The 25,243-nt window shown below is 40.0% G+C and overlaps 1 protein-coding gene and 1 pseudogene across 1 annotated transcript in view; one reads left to right on the top strand and one right to left on the bottom strand.

The window, feature by feature from the left end:
* Window positions 1-856: 856 nt before the first annotated feature.
* LOC118837107 lies at window positions 857-11,962 on the bottom strand (annotated as a pseudogene).
* PCYT1A (phosphate cytidylyltransferase 1, choline, alpha) overlaps window positions 11,877-25,243 on the top strand; it is a 118,156-nt gene continuing 104,789 nt past the window's right edge. Inside the window, exons 1-4 of the mRNA XM_036743467.1 lie at window positions 11,877-12,058; window positions 15,974-16,107; window positions 17,916-17,985; window positions 19,063-19,124. Of these exons, the coding sequence (XP_036599362.1) occupies window positions 11,961-12,058; window positions 15,974-16,107; window positions 17,916-17,985; window positions 19,063-19,124 (364 nt within the window). The 5' untranslated portion in view covers window positions 11,877-11,960. The remainder of the gene's footprint in view (window positions 12,059-15,973; window positions 16,108-17,915; window positions 17,986-19,062; window positions 19,125-25,243) is intronic.

Below are 25,243 nucleotides of genomic sequence, written 5' to 3' on the forward strand. Positions count from 1 at the left end.
CATATATGTCTATATCAAATGTTGATCTCTGAGAGGGAAGGAGGAAGGGGGAGAACTTGGAGCTGAAAATGTAACCAAAAAAATTAATAAAAATTTTAAAAATTGATGAAAAAAGGTTTAAAAGTCCATTCCACTGCACACATAGGGGAGTGCTTCCAATGGGACTAGGGGTGTGGCTTGAGTAAATCCTTGGAGGGCTCTATCAGGATAAGCCCCAGTGCTCTAAGCTTGGGCTGCCCCCAGCTCATTCAATGGGCATATGTGAACTCTTATCAACAAACCAGGCTTGCAATATCTCCTTAAACCATCAGGTGTGCACAAGGCTTGAACTACCAGACTCACTCACTTGTGCCAATATCAAACTGCCTATCATGGGTTCCTACTGGGCCTCTGTCCCAGAGGTCTAACTTGGTGGTATAAAGTACCAACATACACAGGTACAGCAAGAAGGTCAGTCTATGTGGAGGCTGGGGCTAACAGCTGGCCAGCCAGAATGTTAGGAAAATAACACATCCCAAGTTGTCTTTTCCACATCTCTTTGGGCTCAAAGTTTAATCCTATACTCAGCTACTGAGCCTCTTCTTCTTAAAAAATTAATACATTTCAGGTGGTAAGGAATCAAGACATTTCCTGTCACCCTTGTTCCCTTGCCCCTGGTCCTTCATTCCTTTCTTCAGGAGATAAGTCACATCTATTTGACCCTTGAGTTCCCACTCCCATCCCACTCTTTGGCCAAAATTTACTCATAACTCATCTGTCTATCCCCAAAACTTGCCCCGCCTCCCCTCCCAGAGCAGTGTCCTTTAAGACAGCCAAGCTGGAGAGAAGAGAGGAAGCAGGGGTACCAGGAGGCCACCTAGGAACTGATGACATGTCTTGACCAGGTCTCATGTTTGGTGCATGGTACCAGGTGAATAATAACAACTTCCACAGCCTGGTGCTTCTCATTCTTTGGTGGAATTGAACACATCTTGTAGGTGACTTCGTCTCCTTCCATAGGCATGCATTCTCCTTCAATATCAGACATATGAAGGAAGGTGTCTGGGCCTCCAACAGCTGCTGTAATGAAGCCATGCCCCTTGGAGTGGCAAAAGCATTTAGAAACTCCCTTGTAGACGGGTCCCTCAGATGTCTGCACAGTCACTGACAAGGTCCCGGTTTGCCATTTGGCAAGGGGCTAGGGATGAAGTAGCCTCTCATGGAGATGTTGAACGGTCCCTTTCCTGGGGACCATCAGCTAGATGGAGAGAGGCTGGATAGGTGGGGGTTTTTGGTGGTTGAGGAGGTGTAGTAGCAATTAGATTTGAAGATCTTTCCCACCCATTAATAGGCCATGTGACCTGCTTATGTCACAGGAAGCCTAAATCACATGTGGTGGGAGGAGCTTCCTGATAGGAAAAGGAAGTTATGTCACAGGAAATGCAGAGAGAGAGAGAGAGCAAGAGCAGTTATGGCTGCCAATGGCCACCCTCCTGATAGTTAGAACTGAACAGGCTGACATAGCTATACTGTGACTTTGTTTTGGGGAAGACCCCAGCAGCAGGTTGGAGAGGTTTTGAGATGGCAAGGCTCCATGGTGTGATATTATGTTTTATGTTCCTTGCTGTTATGATGGAGTGGGTGAACTGGCTGTGGGAGTTAAAATTTGCTTATGGGATATGGTCCTCTGGTGTCTGAATAAATGGTTTACTTATTCTACCTTCTATGCAGAGAGTCTCATATACTTTGCGATACAGAACTACATAGGCATTTTGACAATTGTCATCTACATTGTTATTATTGCCTTACTGATACAGGACGCTCGGCTGACAAAATTTACTTGAGGCTCTAGCTCCCATGGGCACAAACAGCTTGACCAAAAATAAACGTTAAAAACTATCTTTACGTGTAATTGGAAAAAATAATATTTTTCAAAGTATATTCCCTTTTATGTAACTGCTGAAATGGAAGTTTAAAGTCATCCTCAGTGACACAGACCTGGTGTCAGAATTGAGATGGACTCTGTTTGAAGAACCGCCCCACATCTTGAGAACACTTCTTTTTGTAAATATCAAGAGACTACAGGGAATTTCCAGCCTGGGGCCAATATATATTCTAACACGTTTCCATGGGAAATGAATCTTTTATTGTCTAGATCCAAACTGAGCAATGCTAATATGGATCCATAACTGGGCATTGCTGTTTGAATAAAGTTGGTTTTGGACTAATTTTGTATTTCTAATGAAAGTCTATATTTTTTTTAATAGTTAGGATATAGGTTATCAGAGTGAGTTAGTCAAAAAGCTTTTATTAAGTGTTTGCGAGGTGTCAGCCACCATGCTAAGTTCTGAGAATATTAAGAAAGGCAAAACACAGCCCATGGCCTCAAGAGTATCATATTCTAATGAGGGAGACAACATGTAAACAATTATTATCAGTAAAAGTTCATGCAGTCAATAAAACATGAAAAAATACACAGAAGAAAAAAAGTTCAGAAGGGGATATAAAAAGGATATTATGTTAGTACCTTGTTAAATTTAAAATACTCTCTCAGGAAACTAAACTATAAAAGTTCACAATTTCATATATAATTATCTTTTCTGTTCTTTGTATGTTAAAACATTTGTGTTTGTTGATGATTAACTTCAAAAGAAAAAAGAAAAAAATTTAAATTCATAAAGTCCATAGATATATATCACAGGATCCATTATTCTAACTACAATATAAAGTCAATACTTATAGCAGGGCTGTCCAACCTTAGGTTATCTTAGGGCCACATTAAAATAAAATGATTATTTGAGGGCAGCACCCAGAATAAAAAATACAGTACACTAATAGAAAGTGGGAGAATACACATCACCAATATGACAGGCGAAGGCATGAAGCACAAAAGCAAACACAAAACAACAAAGTGACAACACAACAGTAGAAAGGTAGGTGCATGCTGAGTAGTCTGCATCACACAGATGGAACGCATCCCACAGATTGCCTGAAAATTCAATGTGATATGTTCTGTCAGTAATACTGCTTAAAAACATCAAAGAAAATTAACATCAATGAGATATTTATTAGTGATGTTATTTAAAAATCTAATATGTATTCCATACAAATTATTATTTTATTTTTTCTCTCGTGAAAATTAAAACCCACAGGTGGGCCACATAAAATCGCACTGCGGGCCATATTTTGGACAGCCCTGACTTATAGGATAAAATCAAAACTCCTTAACCTGACATTCAAAGTCTGCTACAATCTGGCAATAATACCTTGTTAGAAATTGGAATGGGGATTTCATGTGCATCATGGAGTTGAAAGTAGAGATCAGGACTTGGAGTTTGTAGTTAAAGGTATCTTGCTGCAGCTCTCAAAACAGACCCAATCTAGAATAATATAGAACCATGGCCAGTAGGGAGTTTTCAAGAGGAAACAATGCACCTTCCTAGTTTCTGATCTGCTCTTGTAAAAGTAGGAAACAGATTTTTAATTCTTAAACAGAAAGAAAAACCAGCAGTTTAATGCTACAAGTAAACTAACAATTTAACTATCTGAGACAGAAAATGCTAAGTCACTCATTCAAAATCCAAGTGGTCCTCAAAGCGATCAAAAGAAGAGGAAGAGGACAAACATATTTATAGCAACTCTTTTTGTGGTGACAAAGAATTGGAAACCAAAGAGGGATGTATAAGTTGGGGAATGGCTAAACAAGTTATGGATATGAATGTTATGGAATACTATTGTGCTTTAAGAAATGATGAAGGGGATAGTTTCAGAGAAATCTGGCAAGACTTGTATGAACTGATGCAAAGTGAAGTGAGCAGAACCAGGAAAACAATTTATATAGTAATGACAACATTGCAAAGACAAACAACTTTTTTTTTTGGAGGGGGGAAGGCAGGGCAATTGGGGTTAACTGACTTGCCCAAGGTCACACAGCTAGTAAGTGTGTCAAGTGTCTGAGGCCCGATTTGAACTCAGGTCCTCTTGACTCCAGGGCCAATGCTCTACTCACTGCGCCACGTAGCTGCCCCAACAAACAACTTTTAAGACAGCACTCTGATTAATACAATGATCAACCAAATGCCAGAGGACTCATGACGAGGCATTCTACCCACCTCCTGACAGAGAGGTGATGGACTCAAAGTGCAGATTGAGACATATATTTTTTGGACATATCTAATGTGGGAATTTGTTTTGCTTGACTATGTGTGTATGTATATATTCATATGTATGTACATATAAACATACACATATATATGCATGCATATATATATGTCTTTTTAATAAAGGTTTATTTTTCTTTCTTTTTCAACCAGTAGGGGGAGATTGGAAGTGAGAGAGGGTGTATTTTTGTTGATTAAAAAAATTTTTAATTTTTAAAAAGTAGTAAGCTGAGAAAGTAAGCATCAAAGTAGCTAACAGGTTAAATGTTTTTGCTTTTTGTTGAATCCCTAGAATAGTGCCTGCCACTAGGAAGGAGTGAATTAATGCTTGTTTATTGATTGATTGATTGAAGACAAATTCAGGATCCAAAAAGGTTTGAGTAGACTAGAATAAGATGTTAAATATGATAAAATGAAATTTAATAGGAGAAAAAGAAAAGTAGTATATGCATTGCATAATGGATGGAGAGTCAGTCACTGACTCAGGAAAATCTGAGGTCTATCCCCTCTGACACATGCTAGCTTTGTGATTCTGGGCAATTCAGTGCCTCCAGGGAACTTTCTTTCATTCTTTTTTTGAAAAAGAAATTAAACCTAGTAGCTGAGACATTAAAGGACCATAGGTCTTGGAACACAATATATGGAAGAGCAAAAGACCTGGGACTCCGACTGAAAATATCATACCCTTCAAATTTCAGTATTATTTTGAATGAAAAAAATGGACATTTGACAAACCCTCAGACTTTCAAGATTTTGTTAAAAAGAATCGCCATCCTAAGAGAAGATTCGACATACAAGAACCAAGAAAAACATAAGGTACATACCAAAGACTGACTACAAGGGATTCATAAGAAAAGACTGCTTACCTTTTATATAACATAAAATATAAAATATATGTCTAACATTCTTATTAATAATTGTTGAGCTCATAAGAAAGAGGGGGATAAACCTGACTATGATATGAATTTAAAAAGTAAAAGCATTTAGGAACAGCTAAAAACAGTAACTATTTTATACAAGAGAGGTCCAAGAAGAAGAAAGGATACAGAGGATTTAGATGGGGGAGGAGGGCTGGTAGTTCTGGTAACCTACTTTCATTGGGAATGGGTTTAAGAGGGAACTATATATATATATATGTGTGTGTGTGTGTGTGGTGTGTGTGTGTGTATTTAGAAGAGTATAAAAGTCTTCTAAATTTAGAAAAAATAAAATGGTAGGGGTATAGTGAGGGGGAAGAGGACAAGGGAGGGATTAAGACAAGGGAGGGATTTTTAGAGGGGAGAATGAGGGAATAGGTAAAGCGAGTTCAGATCAATAGGAATGGGAGATAGGGAAGGGATTCTTAGTAGGGGAAGGCAAGTAATAGGAAGGCAATGTAGGGGGTAGAAGTAAAGTAGAGGAGGCAGGAGGGATAGGAAACAAAAGATATGTACAAATATAAAAAATACAAAGAGCAGGAGTAGAGTATGTTTGGGAAAGTATATGTCTATATATGCGTGTATATATGTATAAGTATGTATATATCTGTATATGTATGTATATATCAAGAAACATATCTAAATTATATTGTAGCCTTCTGGGGGGAGGGGAGAGGGGGGAGGGAAAGAAAGGACAAAGTTAAAAAGTGCACAGCTGAGAACAAAAGAAAACACAAGGAAGCAAAGAAAAGATGGACAATTCCCAATTTCTTGAAATGAAAATTTATTGTTACCTATTTTGAATCCTCTCCTATGTTCTGCTATGCATATGGCATGCTTTTTGTTTCTTTTTTCTATTTTGTATTTGTGTTCTGGTAAAATAAAAAAACTGTTTAAAAAAAGAAAAGAAAAAAAAGAAAAAGAAATTAAATTTCATTTCATTTTTGGTTCCAAAATTCTCTGCTTTTCCCTCCCTCTCTCCCCCATTGAGGAAGTAAGACAAACAAAATACATTATAAATATATATATGTGTATACACATATATATAGTCTTACAAAATAAATTCCTACATATCTGTATCCAAAAAACATAAAGAGAAAGAAAAGAAGAAAAGAAAATATGCTTCAATTTGCACTCCAATGGACTGTGTACAATGTTCTTCTGGTTCTGCTTACTTCACTTTGCATCAGTTCATATAAGTCTTCCCAGGTTTCTCAGAAACCATCCTCATAATCACAATAATATTCCATTGCATTCATATACCATAACTTGCTCAGTCATTCCCCAGTTCATATGTTTCCTCTCAGCATCCAATTCTTTGCCACCATAAAAAGAGTGGCTGTAAATATTTTGGTGACTATGGTTACTTTCTAAGACTATTAGTGGCTGAGTTTCCTCACTTGCAGTTTCCTGCATTGATTAAATCACAGGCCAGGTCCAAAAAAAAAAATTAAAATTAAATGCTTATACTTACCATATTTCCCCATGTATAAGATGCACCCTTTTTCGAAAAATTTGGGGTCTAAAAACTGGGTGCGTCTTATACAGTGGTTGTAGATTTTTTTTTTTGCTTTCATTTTCCACTTTTTTTGCAGTTGTTTTTACGCTCGTTGATGTAGATATTTTTACTTGCATTACCCACTTTTTCGAGCTTGTTGTCTTCTGGCTCATTGTTTTGCATTTGTTACTGGTAATATTAGGCTACATTTTTGCCACGTTCTGCCCAGAAATGGCTCAGAAAAGATTTTTGTACAGTGCTGAATTCAGGTCAAAAGTGATCCAGTTTGCAAAAGTCAATGGAAATCGTGCTGCTGACCCTAAGTTTCGCCCTCCTCCAACTGAGAAAACAATCTGAGACTGGCTACAGGAAGAAGAAACCCTACTGAAAACGCCAGGGCAGAAGAAGGCCATGAGAGGCAAGTCAGCAAAATGGCCTGAGTTAGAGAGGGAATTGAAGATATGGATTGAAGAGCAAAGCGCAACTGGAATTCCTGTGTCCACAAAGATGGTTCAGCATGAGGCAAGAAGAACTGCTGATGAAAAAGAAGTTACTGATTTCAAAGGAGGACAAAATTGGTGCTTCAGGTTCATGACACGGAATGGACTAAGCATGCGTACAAGCATCAGACTTGCCCAAAAGATGCCTGAAAGCTATGAGCAGAAGGGCCTTGAATTTCATCGTATTATTGTATAAATTTTATGATGAATAAAACTTGAGTTCAATTACAATAATAATCTAATACATTTTTTTTCAAATTTAGGGCCCCAAAATTAAGGTGTGTCTTATACATGGGGAAATATGGTAGGTTAAAAAATCTATTCTACAAATAGAAGATGGGGGAGGCATGACTAGAGACAAAAATTTCTTTGAAAAATACGTGAGAGTTTTAGTGAACTGCAAACTCAATATGAATCCACGATAGCATTTATTAAACATTTATTCTGTGCAAGACACAGAGTCATCGGTTTGATTTTGCGGCTAAGTAGATTTTTTTGAGGTGGGGGCAGGGGACAGAAAGGAAGCTAATGTTTGGCCCACGATTTAGGCAGTATGGAGAGGACTGGTGTAGAAACTACTGAAACAAATGACAATTCATAGGCAATTTCTCCTCTTCTTGCCTGGGGGCACATGATGCTAGGTGACTGCTACGGTCACAAAACTTCTACCAGAGTTAGGACTGGAATTCAGGTCTCCCTAATGCCCAAATTGGTCCTCTGTTACATTGTCCCCCAATTTGATCTTTTCATTTAATCTTTAAAAACAAAAAAGTTTTAAATATGTAGTGTGCCTGCCTTTTTCTGCTCTTCTTCCGCCCTCACCCTAACCATGATTTGGCATTGAGCTCACAAGATTTTGATACCCATTCTTTAATTCTTCATCATGAAACTCCACATTATCTTAAGAGTACTTTAACAAACAGTACATTTTTTCCAGATCTAGCCTTGAGTATAGCCCGAAGGTTTTCAATGTATTTTAAATCAGGTTATGCTCAGACCATTAAAGCTTGTTTATCTCCATCTCTTGGACAAATTTCTTAACTTTTTATCACATGTGGCATAGTGTAACAATTGGATCTAAATTTTAAAAAGTTTAAAATTAAATCCAATTCGATCGTAATTGGCATGAGTCAATTCAGAACAAGGGAGGTGCCAAACTTAACTAGGAATTCTGACACGTGGAACGAATTCAGTGCGTGTATGTGAAGGGCAGGGGGTGATGGAGAGGAGGATCTAAAGAATGACCTTTCTGTATACACTGGATCTCATAGTGACGGGAATGGAGAATAAGAGGAAATGGGAGGCCCGTTTGGTGTAGGGCAGGGCTGTCCAAACTATGGCCTGTGGGCTGCATGCGGCCCGCAGTGTGATTTTATGTGGCCCACCTGTGGGTTTTAATTTTCACGAGTGAAAAAATAAAATAATTTGCATGGAATGTGTATTAGATTTTTAAATTCCATCACTAATCAAGAATCTCATTGATGTTAATTTTCTTTGGTGTTTTTAAGCAGTATTACGGATGGAACATATCACATAGAATTTTCAGGCGATCTGTGGGATGCGTTCCATCTGTATGATGCAGAGTAGTCAGTATGCATCTGCCTTTACACTATTGTGTTGTCGCTTTGTTGTTTTGTGTTTGCTTTCGCGCTTCACACCTTAGCCTGTCGTATCGGTGACGCGTGTTCCCCCTCTTTCTATTAGGGTACTGTATTTTTTATTCTGGGTGCGGGCCTTGAATAATTATTTTATTTTAATGTCACCCTAAGATAACCTAAGGTTGGATAGCCCTGGTGTAGGGGATGGAGTCCTAGGTATATCGTCAGGATAGACTTGAGTTTGAATCCCTCCTCAGACATTTACTAGCTGAGGGACCTTGGGGCCCAAGGCTTGGGCAAATCATGTTACCTCTTTCAGCCTCAGTCTTTTCATCCGTAAATTGGGATAATAATAGTATTTACCTTACAGGTCTTTTGTAAGGATCAAAACGAGATAACATAGGTTAAGCGCTTTGTAAACCTTAAAGCTACATATACATTATAGCTCTTTTTATTTGAAGGGGGTAAAGGTTTTTGGGGAGGAAAACTGTGAATCAGATGACTTATTGGGAAAGAGAAAATGACCCTGGAACCAGCAAAGCTCTGGACCTCAGCAGCCGTCTCTTTTAGGCCATGCCCCCAAAGGATCCCCGTTCTGTTATTGTTCGTCCTTCATCTTTGTTTTCAAAGAGGACCAATGACATCATTGGGAGGTTTCTTGACTTGTCCATGAATCGGATTTAAGTGAGGCACAGTGTCAGCCTCACGATCCTCCTGAGTCACTGAAGTCCAGTGTCACGACAAAAGTCAAGATGACTGGTGATGGCCCAGGATGCAGTGGACGATCTTGGCATCTTCCGTGTCTGGCCAAGCTCTAAGTGCTCCCCAGGGCCTGTTTCAGCCACCTTCATGGCAGTTGGAACAAATGATTCTCATCCGCTCATTCTTTGGGAAGTCTTCACATGCTTGGGGGAGACATCTCCCTAACTCACCTAAGGGTTCAAGGTCCATCAGATACCCTCAACCTGGTTTAGCCCATTTGCTGATGGTTTACCAGGGTGTGGCTGCTGCGTATGCTACAGCTTCTTGGAGCCACAGGTGCAAGTTGAGCGCCAGGCAGAGGGCAAAGGTGGATGAGTAGGCCTTAAAGCACTCAGCAGCCCTCACAGCGGAGGTGATAGTCCTCTCTGAACACTCCCACACAACCCAGTGGTGTTCCAGTCTCTGCTGGAGGGGGTAAAAAAAACCACTCTCTCTCCATGGCAACTAATTCCTTTGGGGGGGGGGGGAGGGTTTTTCACCTAAGCAGAAGGAAGTTTTGAATCGCAGAAATCGGAAAAGCAGGACATAGTAATTTGTTGTCAGTGGCAGGATAGAGAAGCTTTAATCAGTTCCATGGTTCTAATTAGAATGGTGTGAAAGACTGTGAATGACTTAATTATTTGCAGCAATACAATGATACAGACGATTTCAAAGAACCTGTGGTGAAAAATGCTATCCACCTTCAGAGAAAGAACTGATGCAGCCTGAATGAAGATTAAAGCACACTTTTTAGACCTTCTTTCTTTTTCTTTTTTTCCTCTCCTTTTTTGATCTGCATTCTCTTTCGCAACACGGCTAATACGGAAATATTTTGCATGACTCTACATATAGGGGAGGGGGAGTGAGAGGGAACTAAAAAATTGTTAAAAAGAATTAAAATGTTTTTATGTAATTGAGAGAAAATTAAAACATCCTTTTAAAAAAAAGAATGATGCATAAGTCTAAGTGTGTAGGTCATCCTCCATGGAGGTTGACCTTTAATGTGGAGTCCTCTCAGTTAATTAAGGGAGACAGTATGGGGTAGATAGGCCATTTGACAAGAAACACTGCAATACAAAATAAAAATAAAAGTGCTTTGAGAGTGCTCTCAAAAAATTCACTGGGTGGTGGGAGGGAGGACAGAGGCCTAGGAGCGTTGTGGTAGCGGTGGGGATGAATAATCCCCAGGCCAAGCAGCATGATACCTCCTTTCCTTGAGCACTTATGGGGTATTGTGCCTAGTTGCGGGTTTTTTGGTTTTTTTTTTTTTGGTCTTTTTCTTCCCGGAATCTAGCACACTGGCCTAGTTCACTGTTGCTGTTCAGTTGTGCCTGGCTCTTCGTGACCCCAGTTGGAGTTTTCTTGGCAAAGATACTGGAGTGGTTTGCCATGTCCTTCTCAGCTCATTTTATAGAAGAAGCAGGACGGGTTAAGTGACTTGCCCAGGGTCACACTTAGCTAGTAAATGTCAGGCCAGATTTGAACTCAGAAAGATGGGCCTTCCTGACTCCAAGCCCAGGGCCGTATCCGCTGCCCCACCTAGCTGCCCAAACCTGGCCCATTGGTGGGTACTTAATAAATTCCCGTTAAATTACGCCGATTTAGGGACACCATATTCAGTCAGTCAACTTTTACTAAGCCCCTACTAGGGGCCGGGAACCGCGGGCGCTAAGCCCTGCAATGATATTGACCATCAGCTCAAGACCAAAGATGGAGCAGCCAGGGCGGACAATTAGCGCGGGAGGTGATCTTAGCTAGCATTCATGCAACGCCTCGGTGCTCTCACTGTGCGCGATCAGAGATGAAAGCGAGGCAAACAGTGACTAAGTCTGAGCCGCCCAAGTTCGCACACTCAGGCAGGATTGGAATTTGTCTCTAGGAAGATCTTCGAGAACATTATTTTTTAAGCTAAGTTAGGCGGCGGGCAGAAGGAAGGACTTGGACTGAGGAAGATCCGAGTTCGAGTTCTGATCCACACATTTATTACCTGTGTGACCCTGGGCAAAGTCAGTTAACCTCTACGGCAGTTTCCTCCTCTGGGGGTCATACTAGCACCCGCTCCCCCCCCCACCTCGCTGGGCTGTTGTGAGCGTTAGAATATGTTTGCAAACCTTAAAGAGCTATATAAACCCTTATATTATTTTTTATATTCTTTGCTGTTAAACAGCGCCGTTAAGCATGCCGCTCTTGCAGTCTTGGAGGGACCACCCCCTCCCCTTTTTCTTCCTCCCCTCCCCTTCTTCTCCTTTGCTCCTCGCCTTCTCTTCTCTCCCTTCCCCCCTCCCTTCCTTTCCTTTCCCATATTCCCCCCTCCCCTTCCATCTCTCCACTTTGATTTCCCAACAAGGAGCCTTTTAGGACCGAACACGGCGCGCGCGCACGCGCACATTCACCAAGCAGCTCCCCCCCCCCCCCCTCACGACAGAAATACCGAGGGCGCGGAAGGGGCGGGGCGGAAGTGACGCCAGGTTGCTAGGAGACGGTCTCCGAGCGACCGCGCTAAATCTGGCCGCGCTTTCCATGCAGCAGCAGGCTCCGCGCCTGGGGTCTCCCCGCCGGGAGCTACCATGTCCTTCTCGGTTCCCAGTGCTGGTGTGACCGAAAAGGACAAGAGCCACGTGGGGTCGGAGAACACCTACATCCTGAGACCCATCTTCCAACAAAGGCGGGTACTGGGGGTAGGGCTGAGGGCCTGCGTGCGGGCGGGAAACGGAGGGCTTCGGGTTAGGAGCTGGGGTGCACTGGTAAAATTTTAACCAACGGCTCTCCGGGGGGAAGGGGAACCCGCAAAAATCATGCGCGATAAACTTAATCAGAATCCCTTAGATTTCTTCCATCCTTTCTTAAGTCTCGAGACGATCGGCAGAGCAATACCGAGGCCTGATTGGTAGCCCGTTTGCCTGTTTCCGAGATGTAAATAATTTAACAATCGGCTCTGGCCGGTGTAAACCGAGGCGGCACTCCCTCGGTCGGGAGCCACAGAGGTAGGGGAAGGGAGGGGGGTGATTCTCGGCTGAGGCCGGATGGTGCAAGCTCGGGTCCTGTCGTGGACTCGCCTGCAGGGGACAGCAGAGCACGGCTTATCTCCCCCTCCTTTGGAGGTGCCGGAGGCGTCCCGTTTGTTTTCTGAGGGGTAAGCCCGGGTTGGCAAAAGGACTCTGCTGCCTGCTGGGCTGAGACGTGCCCACTTCTCCCTCCCCCTTCCCCTTTCCTCCTCTTCCCTCGCGGTCCACTCGCTCCTCTTCCTCTCTAACTCCCACCCCCTCTCTCTCCCCCTCCTCCTTTCCTCTCCAATCATCCTCTTCCCCTCCCCTGTACCCTCCTCCTCCGCCCCCTCCCCTCCTCCCTGCCACAATCGATATCGTTATGATTCGTCATGACTCTCACCTTTGAAGGCCTTGTTACGTTTTGCTGGTTGTGGCGAGGGGACGAGCCCGGGGCTCCTGTGTCCCAGGCACGGGGTGGGGGTGGGGCGGTTAAAGAAGAGAAAAGAAACGATCTCCACTCAACTTGGGGTTTATATTCCCACCTTAGATATGTACCTAAGTAAGGATGAATGAAAAATCGGTTATTAACCATAGTGAGCGTTTATATATTACATGCAAAGCAGCTTAGAAACACCTCCTTTCGTCCTCATCGCTCTGGAAGGTAGGTTGTTTTCATCTGTAAAGATGGAAACTGAGGCAGGCAGGTTAAGTCACGCAGCTATGAGGTGTCTGAGGATGGATTTGAACTCAGGGCCCTCTCCTCTGTGCCACCTAGCTGCCTAGAGCCTTTTAAATTCTTAATTAATTCTTAATTAAATACTTGGTGGGCTCTGAGCCGCGCCCTGGCGATACATAGGCATGCAAGATAATCCCTGCCCTCCAGGAAGTTGTAGCCCTGTAGCTCCGCCTGTTAGAAGAGCCTGTCGTTCCATCCCTCCCCATGCCTCAGCCCTGCTAAGTTAACTCTTCATCTTCACTGTGACTTCTAGTCCCTCTGTCCCTCAGTATCTTCCCATGCTGTTATCACCGCCCTGACTTCGCTTTCCTCCTAGCCTTGACTGTAGAGTTAGCCAGTTCAGCTCCTTCGCTCTCAAGTCCTTTGCCCCCTTGTTCTGTCACCGCTCACCCCTCGCCGGATTCCAGCCCTGGAATGCTTTGCTGATGAACAGAACTAGAGGAAGCCATACAGCTGTGCTGAGTGTGGAAACAATCAATTAATGTTTTCCAGCTTTGACGATCCTGTGAATCCTCTCTGATTGATTTTCTCATCCCTTATTACCTCAAAACATACTCAGCTCCTCAAGCCTACTCCAACTCTCATTTGAGGACCTACCCTCTTGACTTTATGAGAAAATTGAGGTCGTTAGTCTGGACGTCCTTCTTCTCTCCCTTTGTCTTTATCTCCAAACTCCTTGACATCATCCTGCAGTCTCTGATCATGAGGGGCCCTCCTTGCCAAAGCTAAACCCCTCTATGTGTGCCCAAGTGTCCCTTATCCTGAAAAAACCGTCACTAGACACTACTGTCCCTCCAGCTATTGTTCTGTTTCTCTCCTCCCTTTCTCAGTCAGAATCCTAGAAAAAAGTTGTCCATACTGACATTCCTTCTTCAGCCTGTAGTCGTTTTTAAAAATTCAGTTTCATCTTAGTTTTAGTTCCAAATTCTCTCCCTCCTTTCCATCTCCTTCCCCACCTATGTATGGAGAAGGCAAGAAAAACAAAACCTACTACAAATATGTATAGTCATGGAAAACATATTCTCTCATTAGCCATGCCGCCCCCCCCAAAAAAAAAACATAGAAAGAAAAAAAAGAAAATGTGCCTTAGTCTGTGCTCTGTTCCATCAGTTTCTCTTTCCGGAGGTAGCCTGTTTCATCATGAGTCCTTTGGAATTGTGGTTGGTCATTGCATCGATCATTTACTAATCTTTCAGAGTTCATTAACTTTATAATGTTGTTATTGTATAAATTGTTCTCCTAGCTCTGCTCATTTAACTTGGTATACGTTCATAAAAGTTTTTCTGAAACTATTCCCTTCTCATTTCTCATAGCACAGTAGTATTCTATCATGTTCAACCATTCCTCAATTGATGGCATCCCCCTAGTTTCCAGTTCCTTTGTTCAGTTGTTTCAGTCATGTCTGACTCTTTGTAACCCCATTTGAGGTTTTCTTAGCAAAGATGCTGGAGTGGTTTGTCATTTCCTTCTCCAGCACATTTTACAGATGAGGAAACTGAGGCAAATAGGGTTAAGTGACTTGCCTGAGGCCAGATTTGAACTCCCGAAGATGAGTCTTCCTGACTCCAGGCCTCTATCCACTGTGCTACCTAGCTGCACCTTCCAATTCTTTGGCACCAAATAAGAGCTGCTATAAACATTTTGGTACACATGAGTCCTTTTCCTCATTATTTGATATCTTTGGTTTATAGATCTAGTATTCTAGTATAGACCATATTCCTAGGTCAAAGTATGGTATATGCACAGTTTAGCAGTTTTTTGGAGTGTAGTTCCAAATTGCTTTTCAGAATGGTTAACTAGCTGGTGGAGCAGTCACAGCCTCACCAATGGTGCTCCTAGTGCTTTTTCACAGTTGAAATACTCTCAGTCATCTTTGCCTTTTAGAATTGCTACTTATGTTCCTTCAAGCCTGAGCTCAGGTGCCACCTCCTCTGAGTAGTCTTCCATGATCTCCCCAGCTAAAAGCATTCTCCTTTCCTCAGATTTACCTATTTTCTCTATATTTCTCATTTCTCCCCATCATTCTCTACTTTGTGTTACAATTATTTGAATATTTGTCATGTTCATCCCCAAGTGCAAGTTTCCTGAGGGCAGAGATTGTCTCTTTGTATACTAGTAGGTAATGCAGTGTCTTGAATATAGTTGTTTACTAAATTTTAATGAATTAATGGATTGTCCAGCTTATGAAAATTTGGCACAAGTAATTTAGCAAAATTTCCTTTATCCCTTCCTACTCTTAACTAGGACACAAAATTTGATGCACAGTGTTTGCTACATGTGATGAAATTGAGGAACCTGGGAACTATGATTTCATATTCCAAATTGTTGAGAGAGACTTAACGATAATACTTTTAAGAAGGTTTTTTTTTAAAGAATCTTAACAAATATAAAGAACACTAACAAAATAAAACCAAGTAAAACCATATGTAATATATATAATCAGAACTATTTAAACAAAAATTATTTCATTGTTCTACTATTTCAGTTCTACTTTTTTGTGTATAATTTTTTATTTTAACTTTTAATAAGACTTGATGAAAAGTAGGTTCAATAACCTTTCTCTATACTTTGAGGCTGAATATACTTAACCTATCACTTAGCACAGAACTGGGCATCAAGACCTTTCAGACTGCAAGTGTCACCAGATTTTGGAAAAAGCAATTTCACTGTTTGTTTTCGCATTATACTAAGTGGTATGTTCATTTATCTTGATAAATGTCTTTAAAATCTCTTTAGTTGACGAACACCAAAAAAGAGTTAAATATGTTGAAACTGTGTAAAGGATGGAATGAAGTTGAGATTATAAAGTCCTGGATCAGATGTTGGTGCATAGTAGTTGATTTTCTGTTTCGTTTAGGTTCCGACCCTCTACGGTGAAAGAATGCATCCACACCATACTCAAGGAAGAATTAGCAACCGCTCAGTATGAGCCAAGTGAAATGCCTGCCCTCACAAAGTTTTTGTCAGAGAGCATCAAAAATAAATTAAAAGGTAGTCACACTGATATCTCAGAATATTTTATTTCCCTCTTATCCATTCTTTCATGTCCTCGATGTGGAATCTGTTGGTTCATCAGGTACATGGTTATTAGTATCTAGATGCCCAAAATAATTTGGAAGACACTCTATAAGTAATACACATTGATGGGGTTATTACTGAGCCAGCAGTGTGAGGGAAAGAATAAGGATAAGGGGGAAAAAAAGCATTACCACAGTAGGAAGTTTGAGTTGTATAAGTTTAAATTCTGCATCCTTTTGTGCCCAAGTCATGGACGCTTCCTACACATCAAGCCAACTATTTTTATACACAACTGTTGGATTGGGAGGCGCATGAAATGGAGGGGGCCCTTCTCCAGATTACATACTCCATTATAACAGGATCACTGTTTTCTTAAGACTACTTTCAAAGTAAAAAAGCTGTAATTCTACCAGCAGCCTCATTTCTTGTTCTAATATTCAAGGCCATCCATAGTCTGTCTCTAACCTACCTCTCTGAATGCTGGTCCATTTTACGTGTTCTGCTCATTGAGTTTTCCTGCCTTTTCTTTTGGTCATGCCATTCTCACTAGCTGGGATTCTACCCCATAGCAAATCCTACTCACTTTTCAAGACCTATTTCCAGTCCTTTGTTGTGTGAAGCCTCCCTAGACCATTCCAGCCCTTACTGAAAACTAAGAATCTTGTAGCACTTATTTTCTGTACTATTCATTTGGCAATTAGTTATGCCTGCCTTATGACATCTCTTATTAGATTGAACTGTTATTTAGCTATAGTTTCACTTTTCCTTCCCCACTTATAAACTCTTCAAAGGTAGGGACTATGTTATATTTTTACCTGCAGTATCTAGCATGCTGCCTTGTTTACCGTAGGTATTAAATAAGTATTTGTTACTTGATTCCAAAGTGAGTTGCTTTGATTTTGTTTTATTCTAAATTTGTTAGCGGTTACAAGTTCTTGATCTGATAGCATTCAGTCTTAAAACTTGGCCTTTCTGAGTAAATGTGTACCTGCCTGGCCTCGTCCTGACAAAAATAAGTCTTTTTCTCTCTCCCCCTACTTCCCCCAAATTTGTGTGACTACTTTCTGTGGGTTGTTTCTTGATATTGAAAGCCAGGATAATTATTTACTATTCCATATAATGTACTTTATATAGAGAGCATTTGGGTTTTTTTTTTAAAACAAAATGTTATTGTTTCTCAACACAGAAAGTTTGAAACCCTGGGCTCAACTATCTTCCCTAAAATTGTTTTGTTTGGAAGTTTCTGGATTAAAAACTCGACAGTTCAGTTTTTTGGAGTATAGCTGTTCATAAGCACTGAAAAGGAAGTACATAGACAGTACTTTCCAGAAAGCCTTATAATATCATATAGTCAGGTAGAAAATTTCTTATGTCTGAAATGAATTGGTTACTTGGCTGTTCTAGCAAAATGTGACTTCTGGGTTATTTGGGTCATTTTATATATCCATTCCTTTCCCACTGATTTGCTTTTATTGTCTTAACAACAAACTTAACAGAACTAAACATAGTTTTATAGAACAGTTATAAGATAGATATGCTCCATGATTTGATTTTCTGGGTTCTGGTTGCTTCATTGTTTTGAGTAAATATAAATGGAATTTGCTATAAAATTTTTTTCTTTTTTTTTTGTTTGACTAAGAGAAAGACTACAATTGATAAACATAGCCTATATTTATGCTTCCTGCTCTGCTGCTTATGGTGGTTTTAGGGTGGATTTCTTTTCAACAGTTAATTTCACTCTATTTGCTTATAACTATGGTCTTGTCTTTCTTCCCTTTTAGAAATGGGATTTGACCGATATAAAATGGTGGTGCAAGTAGTGATTGGAGAACAAAGAGGCGAAGGAGTAAAGTAAGTCCTTGCCATCACTTCTTGTTTTTTGGGCTGGCCAAAAGGATTCATTAGGTTTACTGTAACAAGATTCATTTTATAAGAGTGTATGAAAACAACCCAAGTGATAAAAGGAAAAAAGAGAAAAGAAATTGTAGTTCTTACTGGTACTGAATAGTAGCCACATTTAAATGTGGATGTTGAGGGGCTCTCCCACATTTCCATCTGCCTAGTGGACATGTCAAGCTGGATGTGCAAGTTGGCATTTCAAACTCAACATGTCCACAACAGAAACCCTAACTTCCCTCTTTCTGTCAAAGGTCCCATCATCCTTTCAATCATGTAGATTTACAACATCAGAGTTGTCCTCAACTTCTGACTCTCCCTTATCTCCCAAATACTGTACTTATTTATTCTACCTTCACAGCATTTCTGTCTTGCTTTGTAGTACTCTGCTACATGATTGACTTATTTCTAAAATGAGAACTTAGGTGACATACTTCACTTGTATTTTTACCTGAAAGGTAGTTTAAAAGTTTTATTGGCTGTCATGCAACACTTAAATTAAAGGGACTAGACCAAGCGAATTTCGGTTTGATGTACTTTTAGCACTATGGAAGGGAATCAGAAAATGTTGTTTACTTGCTGCAAGCGTAACTTGCCTTAGTGAGACATACTTACAAATTATGTTCTAGGCGACTAGACTATGTGTAAGCACAGTATAGGCAATGATGGAGAAATTTGAAGGCTTTGTGGTTTGGTAAAGTGAGCCTTGAATCTAGGAGTTCGGTTATATTTCTGAGGCTTCCAGTGACTACTGTGTGACCTCAAGCAAGTGACTGAGAGATCTTTGATCCTTTGACTTGATGATTTCTTACGTCCTTTTCAGCTCTAAAGTTCTCTTATCCTGTGTCCAGTGTGACTAATTTAGCATTGAAACTTGGGTGTTACTGATTTTAAGAGCTTTTAACAAACATCTCAGCTAAAGTCATATTTAAGAATGTCTTAAAGAAAATTTACCAAAGACCCATTGCTCACGCCAGTTTTAATTCAGATTCCCACATGTTGATGTTTCCCAATTCTTTTTTGGCTGGTTAGTATGGCTGCTCGGTGTTTCTGGGATGCAGACACAGACAACTACACTCACGATGTTTTTATGAATGTAAGTACATTTGGAGCTTTTTTCCCTGTTTGGAGACAAGGAGATTTCTAATCATATTAAAAACAATGAGTTTCTGAAGAATATTAAATATGAGGTATTTGAATCAAGATGGTAGTGATAGTATTTAGTATTTATTGTGGTTTTGCATTATCAAAGACAAATGAATGTATCAAATAAAAGGTATTATGACCATTTTGTGTGTAAGCACTAGAATCTTCATGATTGTGAGCTTGAAAGTAGCATAATATTTATTTAACATGTACTATGTGCACTGCACTGATAAATTTCTGCTGTGAGGCTCCAACCAGCATAGGTGATTATTTTCTTCCTGTTTTCCCAGATACTAGGTATAGAGCTCTTTCTTAGGCCTGAGCAGTGCTATGTTTCTTTCTTCCTTTCTACCAAAACTCTTCTCCGGTCCCTTCTTGGAAGTGTCCCTGGGTTTTCAAAGGCTCTGTGAACGTATGAAAAATATTAAGAGCTTACTTGAGTGCCAAGCATTGAGGACAAATACAAAAGATGTTGTCCTCAAGAAGCTTTCATTCTAATTGGAGAGGACAATATATATGAAGAATGATGGACAAGGAAGGAAATTACAGAGGTGGTGAATGGACCCAAATTTGATATATTTTTTTCCTAGAAGCAGTGGTAGTATTGATTTGATTATGGTTCTTAGAGCAAAGAGGTGGAAAGAAAGGAGAAATATGCACACTCCAGGGTGGAGGGCAGGTTTGGGGCATCTGCTCTGTGCTTGGCTATTAAGATAGAGTAGACTATTTGAGACTGTGCTCACTGTCTCACCAGTCAGGCAGCTCATTCTGAAAGCTTAATGGCTTCATCTTCGTCTCTTCTAACTGTGACCCTATAAGCACCACGCCTACCCTTTTGCACACTTTTGTTTCTATACAGATGAAAGAAACAATTAGGAAACAAGAGAAATTTGCCAAGCTCCAAGGCACAAGTGCCCCTTGGCGGGAAGAGAATTGCTAGGAGAAAGATGAAGGTACCAACACAAGTCAGCACCTTAGCTGTCACTTTTAGGCCTAGAGAGTTGCTTAGAACGTTTAGAGGTTAATACACTTGCCAGGGGGTCACAGAGTACCCATCAGAGGTGGGAGGAAATAGAAAAGACAAGATTTGGCAACTAATTGAATGATTGAGAGCAAAGTTAGAGTGAGGAGTTAAGGAGATGGTCACTGGAAGGATGGTGGTAGTCTTGAAAGAAATAGGAAGTTTGGGAAGAGGGATAGATTTGGGGGAAAAGATGATTTCTCTTTTGGACATAATTGAGTCTGAGAGGTCTATGGAACATCCTGATTGAAATGTCCAATAAGCAATTAGTGATATGGGAGTAGAGCTCTGGAGAGAGAATATGCAGAATCAGCAGAGACATGGTAATTGAACCCATGAGAAGTAAGGAGTTTAGATAGAGAAAGAGAGATACTTAGAGTTTCTTTAGAACAGAGGGAGAAAACATAATCCAAACAATGGATTCCCTGAAAATTGTAATGAACCAAACAGAACCCAAATGAGAAATATTACAACAAAATCAAAAGATTAGAAAAGTACAAGAAAAATGTAAGGTATACACATAAAAAACAACTGACTTGCAAAAAAAGAATCAAGGAGAGACAATTTAAGGAGCATCAGACTCACTAAACTGTCCATACCCTTTGGTTTAGGCACATCAGTACTAGGCCTATACCTTAAAGAGGTCAAAGAAAGGAGAAGGACCCATATGTACCAAAATATTTTTAACAGCCCTTTTTGTTATACCAGAGAACTGAAAACTAAGGGGCTTCCCATCATTTGGGGAATAGCCAAACAAATTATGGTATATGAATGTAGTAGAACATTATTGCAGTGTAAGAAATGATGAAAGATGTGTTTTTACAGAAACCTAGGAACACTGTATGAAGTGATACAGAATGAAGTGAGAGAATCAGGAGCACAGTTTATGTAAATAGCCTCTGCTCATCTGATTGGAGGGCGGAGCAAAAAAACTCCTCCAAAATCTACATGAAAAGAGGGCTCAGAAGCCCACCAAACTCTTCATTTCCCATCTCTGCCATCATCATGTCCTCTGATGGTCATCTAGCTTCTTTTCTTTTTTACATTCTTTTAAAAAATTTAAAAAAATTTTTTTTTAATTAAGTTCTACATGGTTTTGAGTTCCAGATTTTCTTCTCCTCCCTTCCCTTCCCCTTCCCCCCCAAGACGGCATGGAATCTGATATATCTTCTACATATACCTTCAAGTTAAACTTATTTACACAGTGGTCAAGTTGTAAAGAAGAATTATGACCAATGGAATGAATCATGAGAAAGAAGAAACAAAACCAAAAAAAAAAAAGAGAGAGAGCAAATAGTTTGCTTCAATCTGCATTCACACTGCATGGATATAGATAGCTCTTTCCATCATGAGTCCTTTGGAGTTGTCTTTGAACTTTGTATTGCTGAGAAGAGCCAAGTCTATCGAAGTTTGTCATCACAGAATCAATATATCTGTGGTTGGGTACAATGTTCTCCTGGTTCTGCTCCCCTCACTCAGCATTGTATCATGTAGGTCTTTCCAGGTTATTATGAAGTCCGTATCTTCCCCATTTCTTATGGCATGATAGTATTCCATTACATTCATATGCCACAGCTTGTTTAGTATTCCCCAATTGATAGGCATCCCCTCATTTCCAATTCTTTGCTACCATAAAAAGAGGTGCTACAAATATTTTTGTACATACAGGTCCCTTTCCCACTTGTGTGATCTCTTTGGAATATAGCCCTAGAAGTGGTATTGCTGAGTCAAAAGGTATGCACATTTTTATAGCCCTTTGGGCATAGTTCCAAATTGCTCTCCAGAATGGCTGGATCAGTTCACAACTCTACCAGCAATGTAATAGTGTTCCATTTTTCTCACATCCTCTCCAGCATTTATCGTTTTCCTGTTTTGTCATGTTAGCCAATCTGACAGGAGAGATGTGGTACCAGAGTCATTTTGATTTGCATTTCTCTAATTGATAGTGATTTAGAGCATTTTTTTCATATGCCTACAGATATCTTTAATTTCTTCCTCTGAAAACTGCCTATTCATATCCTTTGACCATTTCTCAATTGTGAAATGACTTGTATTCCTATAAATTTGACTCAGTTCCCCGTATATTTTAGAGATGAGGTCTGATCAGAGACCCTGGTTGTAAAGATTTTCTCCCAATTTTCTGCTTCCCTCCTAATCTTTGTTGCATTGGCTTTTTTAATACAAAAACTTTTCAATTTAACATAATCAAAATTATCCATTTTGCATTTTGTAATGCTCTCTATCTCTTGTTGTGTCATGAATTCTTTCCTTTCCCATAAATCTGATAGATTAACTATTCCTTGCTCTCCCAAATTGCTTATAGTATCAGCCTTTATTCCTAAATCATGAACCCATTTCGACTTTATTTTGGTACATGGCGTAAGATATTGTTCTATGTCCAATTTCTGTCCTACCATTTTCCAATTTTCCCAGCAGTTTTTGTGAAATAGTGAATTCTTAGCCCAGAAGCCAGATTCTTTGGGTTTATCAAAGAGTAGATTGCATAGTTGTTGACTACTGCATCTTGTGTACCTATCCTATTCCACTGTTCCATGACTCTGTTTCTTAGCCAGTACCAAGTAGTTTTGATGACTGCTGCTTTATAGTACAGTTTAGTATCTGGTATGGCTAGGTCACCTTCCCTAGCATTTCTTTCCATTAATTTCTTAGTATTCTGCACCTCTTGTTCTTCCAGATGAATTTTGTTATTACTTTATCCCACTCTATAAAATAATTTTTGGTAATTTGATTGGTATGTCACTGAATAAGTAAATTAATTTAGGTAAAATTGTCATTTTTATTATATTAGCTTGGCCTAACCACGAGCAACTGATGTTTTTCCATTTATTTAGATCTGATTTTTTGTGAAAGTGTTTCGTAATTATGTTCACATAGGCGCTTGGTTTGTCTTGGCAGGCAGACTCCCAAATGTTTTATAGTGTCTACAGTAACTTTAAGTGTAATTTCTCTTCCTATCTCTTGCTGTTGGGCTTTGTTAGTAATGTATAGGAATGCTAAGGATTTATGTAGGTCATCTAGCTTCTTGAGAGCAGGAAATGTCTTTCTAAATATTAATAAATATTTATGTACACCAGTGATTAGCAGTGTGTCTGGAACTCAGTAGGTTTTTAATAAATGTTTATCGTATTGTATTGCATATTGTGAAGAAAACCAACTTTTAAAGACTTGACTCTGGTTACTGCCATGAATAATCACACTTCCAGAGTACTGATGAGGGAGCATCATAGGTAGGTAGCCCCCTGTCTCCTGAGAGGTGGTAAAGCTTGTACTGTATGCTTTGAGGCTGTTACCCCAAATTCTCAATCTCATTGGAAACGTGGCTTTCCATCGTGTGACTGGCTGCTTCTTTGCTCTGGGTTTTGTGGGTAACCCTGAGGTGTGAGAGTAGTCTTCTACCAGTGGGCTTCCTCCATTGATTATCGGTTGATATCAGTTAGGCTTTTGGAAATGGGTCATTTGCTAAGGTGGTAAAGTAAGAACAATTGGTACAAATCCTTCCCCCAAACTTTGGGCATACTTTTCCCACAGAGTCCAAGGGAAATAGGCTCAAGCTTAGAGAGCTCTTCTAGCAAAGGGGTAAATTGACAGCTACTGATTGTGGGAAGTGCTTTTCTCTGTTCTTGGTCCTCTTGAAATTTCTCTTAGGTGAGGGGTAGCTTTCTGCTGTCTATCTTTCTAGAGTACTGAAGTTGCCTTTCTTCAGTGTGTTCAGTTTATTCTTCGCTTCCACTTTTAGCTACTCTGGTTCTGATAATACTGCTAATATGTCCATGGGAAGTCTGCATTCTCCTACCCTTCAAAACTCACAAGGTCATCTTCTTGTCTGTGGCGAGGCGAGGAGGCAGAGAGTTTCTCCTTTACCCAAGGTGATTTCTTCTTCTTTTGAGGGGCTTGGCTGGAACGGCTTTTACCATTGGGCTGACCAGACAGTCAGATGCTAGATTCCAAACTGTTAAAGAGTATGACTGAGTCTCCTTAACCAGTCCCAATACACTTACTCTCTATAGCATAATTTCATTTTATACAGTGGCTTTTGTTCTTTCTAAATTGATTAAGGACTTTTCACGTCTTCTTTAGGGCCTTTGATCGGCCCATTCAAAAGAGGTGTTCTCATCTGATGAAGGTAGGTACTTTAAGATTGACTCAGTAAGGGGCAGCTAGGTAACACTGGCCTGGAAGTCAGGAGGACCTGAATTCAAATCTGGTTTCAGACATTTAATAGTTATGTGACCCTATTCAAGTCACTTAACCCTGATTGCCTCCCCCACCTCCCCAAAAAAGATTGACTCAGTATATTCTCATCCTTAGAGACTCAAGGAACAGAATGAGACATGCATGTTTGGATATGGCCAATGTGGTAGTGTGCTACAAGGATTTTCTTTTTCAGTTTGTGGGGGAAAGGAAGAAGGTATAGAGAAGGGAATTAGTGATAGGGTTATTCCTCCCAAAAGAAGAAAAGAAACAACAGAGAGTCTTTAGGTATTAAATAAAACACCGAGGAGCAGTAAAGGGAGTTCAGAGAGAAACACAGAGAAGCAGGACAACTTTAAAGTAATATGTTGAATTTATTATATATTTTAAAAAAGCAAGGTGTGTATAATAGATTTGTGATTTCAGATGTAATCTTTTCTTGTTCTGCTCTATATATGGAAATGTATCTTTTGGGAGGAGGGAGGTTCATTAAATTCAGAATAAAAGAATTATGTTAAAAATAATATGTAAAGGGAAGAAGGTATTTTAGCAGTACCAGATCTCAAACTATGCTATAGAACAGTGATCTCCAAAACTATTTGGTACTGATTAAAAAATAGAAAAGATGATCAGGGGGACAAATTAGTAATGCAAAATCTTAGAAACAGTGGAAAATTGGGGAATAGAACTTGATAAACTTAAATGGGAAAGGTACTGTTAAACACAAACTTCTGGAAAAACTAGAAAGCAGTCTGGCAGAAATTAGGTTAAGACCATCATCTCACACTACATACAACAATAAGGTCCAGAAAGATAGAGTAGATATAAAAGGTC

The sequence above is a fragment of the Trichosurus vulpecula genome, chromosome 2 (assembly GCF_011100635.1).
Source record: "Trichosurus vulpecula isolate mTriVul1 chromosome 2, mTriVul1.pri, whole genome shotgun sequence".
Lineage (NCBI taxonomy): Eukaryota > Metazoa > Chordata > Mammalia > Diprotodontia > Phalangeridae > Trichosurus > Trichosurus vulpecula.